Below are 9,817 nucleotides of genomic sequence, written 5' to 3'. Positions count from 1 at the left end.
CCACGTCACTAGTAATTTGAAAAGTCACAAGTCACACGACCCGGCGGCATAAATGGCGCATAGTGCTAGCCAGTGACTTTGGGGTAACAACGATGTGCAACGGCCGTGCCGTGCCATGCGTACATGAGAAGAGAAGACGAGAGAAGGAGATGGCATTGGTGGCTGTACCATGGGGTTGAGCGCCACCGTTCGTTGGCCCGTCCTGGACAACGGCTTACAGCCGACCGAGGAGGAAATGCCATTTGGAGGCACGCACATCAATGCCGGAGATCACAAGTCAGGGGCTGCTCCGTACCACCGCCACGGCACAACATAACGTGAGAAGAAAGCTCTTTCACTTCACTTCACTCAGTAATTAATTGCCGCTGCCGTGGTACTCGTAGGAGTATTTTCCTCAAATTAAGTATACCGCTACGGCTTGCCTAGTTATGGAGCAGGAGTAATTTTTACACTTTTGAAAATCGCAAGTTGGATTTTCGCTCGTATGATGCGTCCTTGTCAAAACACAAAGGAAGCAGTAACAATTTTTTTTGCGATAATATGCCATGGATTTGACTGGTCCCGTGGTCGCCGGTGCACGTCCCCCGTGCACCGGTCGGTCGCGTGCGATCCCTTCCCCCGGCCCGCCGGGCGCATTGAAAAGTCGGGAGCTGCGCTGCACCGAGACGACGGCGACTGCAGCGGCGTCAGCCCGTTTTCCCCGTGCCTCCGTCCGCCGGTTGCGGGAAGGAGGGAAGGCGGGCGAGGTCGACCGGCCCGTGACCATCCGGCCGCCTGCGCCACGCACGGAGCCACGTACGCTCTCTTCAATTACTTACGTAAGTACGTACTCCCTCCGTCCAAAAATACTTGTCATCAAAATGGATAAAAGTGGATGTATCTAAAACTAAAATACGTCTAGATACATCTCCGTTTATCCATTTTGATGACAAGTATTTCCAGACGGAGGAAGTACGTGCGTGCTGCTACTACGTGTGTGAGTATGTGCGCTCGTCGCGTCAAGGTCTGGCCGTATTAATGCCGGCGTGCGGTGCGGTGTGGTGCGTACTCCGCCGCGTGCATTCATTCAAGACCTCGTCGCTGCGCCGGTTTTAATCGGTCTCAATCAATAAATTACCGCGGTCGGTGCGTGCGCAGGCGATCCACGCATTCAAGTGCTAGCTAGTCTGATAGGTGAACTGCTGAAGCGATTGTTGCCTTTCAGAATTGATTGGTTTGGATCCTAGTACTCCCTCGCGAATCCATTGATTGGTTCTCGTTGTGCGCAGCGAAATGGTTAAAGCTGGTTCCACAGACCATTCTTTTTACAGTCCAAATCGGTTGGACGTGGGCGGCTAGGCTCGATGCGGTCGGGGCTGTCGCATCACGTACACGTGTCTTCTTTTCTGAAAACTTTTGGTTTATTCATGATTTATCAAGATATAGCACAACACGCAAATTAAGCCTAACTCAATTGGTTATGTTCTTTTTGGTGGAACCGACGCTAAAAGGAAACAGCTAAAAACAAGGAAATGTTTGTATCCGGTGCGCTGATCGAAACTTCGGCCGGCCTCGCGAGACGTGTCGGATCGTGAGCAATCGAACGCTCCGGCGTTGATGGCCCACACACCGCCCACTCCTCTCCCTTATCCTCTTTCCCACCCTCTCCCTAGCACCGTTTCCCACTTTTCTCCCTCAATCACTTGTTTCGACCACCCCCTCCTCCTCCACATCCGCCACCCGCTCCCTTATCCTTTCCCCACACGACACGCCATGAGTTCAATCGACGGCGACGGAAACTGCAACAACGGGGGATGTGGCGGAGTTGCACCCGCCGTACTACAACCGATGCCCAGTCGTCGTGGAACCAACGCGTCTGGATGCTAAATCGTCAGCGCGGCATGCTGCAACCAGCCATAGGGGAGCTGGATCAGTCGGTGCAGCGTGTTGCAACTGGCGAAGAGAAGAGCTACGCCCGGTGATCTTTTTTGCTGGAAACCGGCTGGCCATTTTATTGCAGAAAGTGGAGCATGCGGCAGCACCAGCATAGTGGAAATCGGATGAAGCTGCAATTCCGCGTTTTTTGCTGGAAGCGGCCTGTGCAAATGCTACATCCCCAATGGAAGAAGTTGCAACCAACACACAACAGCGTCGCGATGACACGTCGCGCTCCTACGAACTAGAGCACGACGGCGACACACACTGCCGGTCGAGTGCTACAACCATGGTTATCGACGACTGAGACCGGCGACAACAAATGCTACATCCGTCCACATTGTTTTTCTCACCTGCACGGGGATGGCGCCGCGAGAGGTGCTAGATCCAGCAAGGTGTTATCTTAGCTGGAACCGGCAAAGCGGATTGCCGGAATTGGCAAAGTTACGTGCTGGAACCGGGAAGACGAGATTTGCTGGAACCGTGGTTCCCATATGCTATCATGACGACTCTCTGGTGCTACATCCATGGTGACCACGTGCTGGAACCGTGCTCACCGGATGCTACATCCATAGTCACCATGAGCTGGAACTATTTGTCACTGAATGCTACATCCATGATTATCACGAGCTGGAGTCGTGGTCACCGGATGCTACATCCATGGTCACCACAAGTTGGAACCGTGGTCATTGGATGCTACATCGACGCCCACCAATTGCAGGACCAACAAAGATGAGCGCTGGCAAAAGACGAATAGTTTTGCTACGACCGGTAATCTGAGGGTGAGTAAAAAAATGCGAGCTCGTCGTCGGCGTGCTTCTACCGGCGACCGGCGCCGGGGCTGTCAGCGGCGACCGGCACTGGAGGTACAACGCGACAGGCGCCACTGGATCTGCAATCGTTGCAATGGGGAGCTGCAACCGCTAGCGCACGTTGTTGGCGATAAGCGCAGGAGGCGATGGCGGAGATCGACACTGGAGCTGCAACCGTCGCAATGGGGAGCTGCAACCGCTAGCGCACGTTGTTGGCGATAAGCGCAGGAGGCGATGGCGGAGATCGACACTGGAGCTGCGACCAGTGACCGACGCCACCAGAGCTGCAATCGTCGCACGGGGAGCTGCAATCACTAGCCCACGTTGTTGGCGAGAAGCACAGGAGGCGACGGCGGCGACCGATGACAACGACAGCGACCGACGATGAGGGTAGCGATATAGGAGACACGTATGGAGGTGCTTCAAGGCTGGTGCGTCCTCGTCCATGACGGCGCGTTGGGAACCTTTTCTAAAGAAGAATGCGTCCCGGGGAAGGAAGAAGGGAATCGTGCGGATCCGGTGCGTTTGATCGTACGGTGCTTGTTCGACAGACCTAAATTTGGCCCGGTCGACCAGCGCCTATCAGCGTGATAAAAACAAAGCCCTCTCGCTCGTCGCCTCATCTTTCAGAGCAGGATACACGCCCTACTAAAACTAAAATATAAACACCTAAAATATAATCAAGGAAGATGGTACCACTAAAATCTCAGTTCGCTGGCAAATGAGGTCTAAGATCTTCAACGTGATAAAAAGCAACAAGAGAAAACAGTCAATTTTGAACGTAAACCATAAAAAACCATTCGTCACTGAATTTCAGAAAATTCTTGGTCAATCTAGCATTAGCTCGTGTTTGGACATCAGTATTTTATAGTCGTCGCTTTCACAGGAAGAGAAAAAAAAAAGGGTATGCTACGCCTGGAGACCACTCTGATATTGTCCGCATCTTATAGCATCACATCCAATGGCTATAAAATGTGAATGAGACCAAATTATATCTCATCTAGATGAGTTTTAGCAAAACTGCCCTTTCCTCTCAAAAAAATAGGACAAACAAACAATGGATCCTCCTTAAAGAAAGCAATGGATCCATAGACGAGTACGGTTACCTTTGTGCCACTAGTAGTTTAATGGGCGGACGAATTTTGAGTGTTCGTTGTTAAGCAATCCCGAGGTGGATACCTTGGGGCGCGGGCCCACCGAATCCCCACGCGAGCCCGTGCTTCTACTCCTCCACTTCCACTTGCACCCGCCTCATCTTCACACGCACTCTTTAAGAGAGAGATGAGTGAAATAATTAGAGAGGCAATCCTTGATCTTGATGAGAGAGCGAGGCCATGAATGAATGGCGAGCAGTGTGGCGTAGGCTGGGCCATCCCCATCGGCCCCGTCCGTCCCTCTCACCCAGACGCAGACGCAGACGCAGACGCAGACGCACTCATCACACACGCACCGGGAGCGGGAGGGAGGCCATCAATGCGCGCATTGAATGCACATCTTGTCCTCATGCCCTCCCTTTCCAACACCCCAATTAATGGCGCCCATACGTGCCTCCAAAACTCCCCCTGTTTCCCCTCCCCTTCCCCCTCCATTTATCTACCTCCTCCTCCCCCCGCGTCTCCCTCCCTCACAACCTCCATTGCCGCTCCCTCCTTGTTCCAACCAAGCACCTCCTCCTTCTTCCTCCTCTTCGAGGTGGCGTGCTAGATGGTCGCTGAGGCGGTGGGCTTCATGATGTCCCGCGCGGCGGACGGCGGGACCATCGCGCCGGAGCTCGTCACCCGGGACTTCCTCGGCGGCTGCCAGGCGCCCGCCCCCGCCGCCGACGGCCCCAGGCACGACGCCGCCGCCCTGCAGGTACGCACCGCTCCACGGCCCATGCTCTGTTTCCTCTCCCTTCGCGTCTTCACTTTCGCTTCGTTTTCTTCTTCTTCTTCCGTGCTCAATTGCGATTGGACGGTACGTGCTCCAGTGCTTAATTAAGTAAGACTTTTCAATTTGTTCAGTCAATGGGCCGATTACTCTCCTTGTAATATCCATGCGCGCCGAAAATTAGTTTGGTCGGCAAATTTGACCGCGGAATAGTTAGTTGCCATTTGTGGGCTTGGTCATACAAGAGGGTGGGGTGAACTTTGAGCCTGAGGCTATGCAATTCCCATGTCACAGTGCAGGAGCCTTTCCCAGCCTAGTCTTTCTTTTCTGTGAGATCAAAAAGTAGATTATTATACTGCATCAATTTTATATCTCGAGTATCTGTCGTACAGCGAGTAGCAATTGTTCTCTAGGTGTAGTAGTTAATTCATCTTCATCTGTCTGCCATGTTCCACCGGCAAGTTTAATTATTCTCATCTTGCCCAATAATGTAGCAGCCTCACTTAAGGCTTCACGATATGGCCATTGAAATCTCTGCAATAACAGCTGGGTAGTGGTACAAGTATTAGTAGTAACAATCTTTTACTTACTGCGGTGATTTTTATTTTGTGCGTGCAGCCCGGCAAGCCGCCGCTGCAGAAGCACCGGAGCCCGCCGCCGTCGGCGAGGGGGGACCTCAACCTCTTCCCCGCCTCCGGCGCCGCCATGGCGCCGTTGCCGACGATGGCGCCGGCTGCGGACTGCGCCGCCACCACCACGTACCACAGCGTGTGCACCATCGAGAAGGTCAAGACGGCGCTGGAGCGGTTCGAGCGCGGGAAGCAGGGGCAGGGGCACCACCACCAGCAGCAGCAGAGCGGCGCGGGCGCGGGCGCGGGCGCCTCCCCGTCGTCGTCCTCGGTCACCACCTCCGTCAAGCGCCGCGGCGACGTTGCCGTGGAGCAGGGCGACGGCTGCGACTCTCCGTCTGCCAGCGGGGGCATGGTGGCCGCCGCCTGCCCGCGCTGCTTCCTCTACGTGCTCATCGCCCGGAGCGACCCGCGCTGCCCGCGCTGCGAGTCGCACGTGCCGCCGCCCCCGGCCCCGGCGCCCAAGAAGAAGCCGAGGATCGACCTCAACGTCGGCTTCCTCGGCACCTAGCCGGGCCACCAGCTACTCCAACCACGTAGCCAAGCCAAGCCAAGCCAAGCCAAGAAGAAGTAGGTCCTCCGTCAAGATGGCTGTCGTCCGTCCTCGTCCTCGGCGCGGTAGGTAGGCACTAGGCAGGCCTCCGGTGCCCGGATTGGCCACGGCGGCGCCATTGCTTTTCTGATGCCACCGACGGACTCCGGTACATAGGGGACGTGGAGGTGCTCCGATCAAGATTTTTTGCTTGTCCATTTCCGAGTATGGCCGGCCGGCCGTCCGTCCGTCCGTCCCCGATTCTGTCATGTCATGTCAGATCAATCAAACACTCGATAGAACATGAATGAATGAAACTACTATTCCTACTGGTAGAACCGAACTCCATCCATAATTGCTCAAAGCGTCTGCCTGCGTGCCAATTGTTCGTTGCTTCAGTTATTGCCACCAGCGGTGCCGCGCATGGCACATCGGCATCCCATTCATGGCGGACGACGCGACCAGTTCGCTCTTAATTAGGGCAGGGGCGTGTCACGGGCTTCCTCGCCTCCATTTTAATGCCGGAGACGACGGCGACGACGATGATGATGGGGGTTTGACGTCGCAGCTGCTGTAGCCGTGATGAATAAGCTGCAGTGGCAGTGCAGTTTGTGATCTAGTGGTACTAGCCCGGCATGAATGAATGCCGGTTAATGGGCGATGTGATGGTTGTCCGTGCCCGGTTGTCTTCTGGTAGGGGATGACAGGGAAAGCCAAGCTGCTGAGCCTGCGTGAGGTATCTCAATATACGTAGGTTAATTATGGAGTCTGTCGATTTAGAGATGATGTTTGGGCCATTCAGGGTTTCGTCTGGTTTATTTAGGGGAAAGCCAACTCTTTATTCAAATTCCACAGAAAGTGGGATATGAGTTTGATCATGGGGTTGGCCAAACCACACGTGACACCCTGAACCTCCCGTAAGAGAAAACCTGGCTAGACTATATGCTTCATAATTCACAGCACGACATTCAAAAGAATGATGGCGCCATATTGACCACAGTTTCCCTTGGTGATATCTAAGACTACTTGCTTGCAATCTGAGGCAAGTACAAAATTATTCAGAAGTAGATCTTCGCCTAGGGCAATGGCCTCCCTGCACGCTAGAGCTTCCAAGGAAGCAGGGTCCTCGACACCATGAATCACTAGGGCAGAGCTACCCAGGTAATCGCTGTTGCTATCTCGGCACACCGCAGTGGCAGCTCCTCCTCTTCCTAACAACACCGTAGCGTCAACATGAATCTTGGCATATCCCAGAGGGGGAGTCTTCGGGAGTCACAGTGCCACATGCAGTACTGAAGTAGTCGCTGTCTTACTACGCTGGTTTCCCTACGCTTCAGCGCCTGTTCTCACTCGTGGCCGATCGAGGGTTATTTGCTCCTCTGGCCCGCAACGGAATGCAACAGCGGATGTCTATATTTGCGGATGATGCGACGATGTTTCAGAAACCGGTGGAACGAGAGATTGAACTATGCTTTGATATATTCGGCGAGGTCTTAGGACTACGGGTAAATCTGAATAGAACCTCCGCAATGCCGATCCGATGCTCTGAAGAACAAGGGCATCTCATCACAAATTGTCTCGGATGTGCTATCAGGAGTTTCCCCTGCAAGTATCTTGGCCTCCCGCTGAGCATTTGCAAATTGACTGCCACGCAACTCAGAGATCTAGTGCCGCAAGTGGTGAACAAGCTGCCACATTGGAGAGGTGCGACCTTGCCCAAGAGTAGCAGGCTACTTCTCATACACTCGGCGCTATGCTCCATTCCTCTACATGTCATGCTAGCTCTCAACCTACTGCCCGCAACTATCAAGGCCGTTGAAAAGATCTGTAGAGGTTTCTTGTGGTGTGGCAAATGTGAGGCCAATGGCGGTCAATGTGCGGTGCCATGGAGGTCAGTTTGTGCACCGAAGTGGGTTGGTGGACTAGGCACAACAGACAAAATTATATTGCAAAGTTCTTCATATTACATTCAAATAGGGGTGGTCTTTAACTGGCCCGACATTGCACGTTGCACCAGTCTCCCCGTGCTTGCTCCGCTACCAGCCCGCCGGCAGCCGCGCTGCGTGACTCGGAGTCGCCGCCATCATCACCAAGGTAGTGGAAGAGGCCCTCGTGCGCATGCTGCGCAGCAAGGAGGGGAACTATTTTTAACAAGTTCTATATGTTACATTCAAATCATATGATTTTTAAGTTCAACTATTTTTTATAAAAATAAACAAAAAGTAGGCGAGGTACCACACAGATCTCCTGTCACGCAAATTCAAACGAGAAGTACAAAAATATGGGCCTTCAATGATTGCCGCACATTCATGCCATTCTTCCCACTCTAGGGCGGACACCCCTCGACGACATGGATGCCGGTCAGACCAACGTGACCGAGAACCCTACTTTGGTTGTTGCGCGCAATGAAGCGGTGTTGGCCCGCTTGCCCCTGCTATTTAAGGCATGTGACCGAGAACCCTACTCCGGTCGTCGTCGCCGCCTCTCCAACGCGTCTAGTGGGAGTCACTATCGTTGCCTCTCGTCTACGTCAAGAAGGAGTTGGCGACGCCACCGCGCAACCGCGTTGTCAGAATTGGTCGCATCGCGGAGGTGAAGGCGGAGCCACCCTCCTACCCGTTCAAGATGAACACGAGTGCCGGACCATTTTCGGCACAACGTCAGACATCGTGCCAGACTAGGTGGTGCCGAGGGCCGGTCCAGGACCACCGTGGAGACATCATCGCGGTGCCGGCGCTGCCCTTCGACAGCGACATCGGCGACATGTACAACGACCAATGTGCTGCCAACCAGGGCGTTCATGCGAACGAGGTCAACGTCCGGTACCTCGCTTAGTTTTAGTTTAGTTTTCTTAAATACTCCGGTTTGAATGTAATATAAAAAAAAACTTTGCAATATAAAATATAGAACTTCTTAATCATAGGGCATGCGTACGTTTAGTCTACTTGTTGCTATTAAAATTTATTCTTAATTACTACCAGCAATTATTCTAAATGTATTTGTACTGTGGAGAGTACTTAGTGCATAGCTTGTTGCATGTACACGTAAAACTACAAGTGTGGGTTCCTAAATACTGCCAAGTGTTGGCTGGTTTCCCATGGATCAATCCCCTCTATTGGATGTTGAATGGACGCTGGATTGTTGGCCGGATGCCTGATACCAGTCCGACACAACTACACGATGTCAATTTCGCAGCCACTTTGCCTTTTTTTTGGGACTGTCTATTTAACATTTGACTGATTTCCAATTGGATATCATTCAAATTTCCTGACCAATGTCCTGTTGACACATGTATGTCCAATTACCACCTATCTTTGTATGTTTGTATTTCCAAAAAACGGGTCGGGCTAAAATTGTGGCCCGGTTCTCAACTAACCGAAACAGAAACTCAACTACGTGGCTAACAAGAACTCCCTAGCACGTACCCCGGATCACAGAACACCTGACAACTAAAAGAAGAAGAAAATGCAGCAAACAGCTGGCCTTGAACTAAAACTGGGGGAATTACAGTGCAAAACTGGAGGGCAAATAGGGGAGATTGCAGTATAAGTATCACTCAAATTACAGTGCAAAAAACCAGTCAAAATTATAATTAAACTCTTGGGTATATACAGAGGAAATTACAGAGCAAACAGGGGGGGGGGGGGGTTACAATGCAAGTAAAACTAATGCAAATAGGGCACATTACAGTGTAAACTAATGCAAATTACACTAAAAACATAAGAAATTACAGTGCAAACCTGACATAAATTACAGAGTAATCAAGGCATACAATCAAGAAAGCACAGGAATTACAGTGAAAATGGGAGATTACAGTGCAAAAAGCACATGAATTACAGAGCAATTATACAGTTTACTTTAGGGAAATTACACTGGCATATTATAGTGAAAATACCATGCATATTACATTGTACATTGAGGGAAATTACAGTGTAAATACTATATTTCTGTCAAAAAAAGTGTAAATACTATAGGGAAATCATAGTGTAAATACCATGCATATTACAGTGTGCATTCAGGGAAATTACAGTGTAAATACTATATGGAAATTACAGTGTACA

The 9,817-nt window shown here is 51.8% G+C and overlaps 1 protein-coding gene across 1 annotated transcript; it reads left to right on the top strand.

Moving 5' to 3' along the window:
• The first annotated feature begins 4,289 nt into the window (after positions 1-4,289).
• Positions 4,290-6,091, top strand: LOC123090592 (uncharacterized). The gene is made up of 2 exons (XM_044511910.1): positions 4,290-4,580; positions 5,214-6,091. The coding sequence occupies exons 1-2, from the start codon at positions 4,431-4,433 to the stop codon at positions 5,733-5,735; spliced, it is 672 nt and encodes a 223-aa protein (XP_044367845.1). The 5' UTR covers positions 4,290-4,430; the 3' UTR covers positions 5,736-6,091.
• Positions 6,092-9,817: the final 3,726 nt, after the last annotated feature.

This window comes from Triticum aestivum, chromosome 4B (assembly GCF_018294505.1).
Source record: "Triticum aestivum cultivar Chinese Spring chromosome 4B, IWGSC CS RefSeq v2.1, whole genome shotgun sequence".
NCBI classification, from domain to species: domain Eukaryota; kingdom Viridiplantae; phylum Streptophyta; class Magnoliopsida; order Poales; family Poaceae; genus Triticum; species Triticum aestivum.
Note: the sequence above shows the minus strand (reverse complement) of the source record. Positions and strands in the feature narration are given on the sequence as shown.

Coding starts and splice junctions, on each gene's coding strand:
- LOC123090592 (XM_044511910.1), top strand. CDS start 4,431: ATGGTCGCTGAGGCGGTGGGCTTCATGATGTCCCGCGCGGCGGACGGC. Junction 4,581..5,213: donor ACGACGCCGCCGCCCTGCAG/GTACGCACCGCT, acceptor TTGTGCGTGCAG/CCCGGCAAGCCGCCGCTGCA.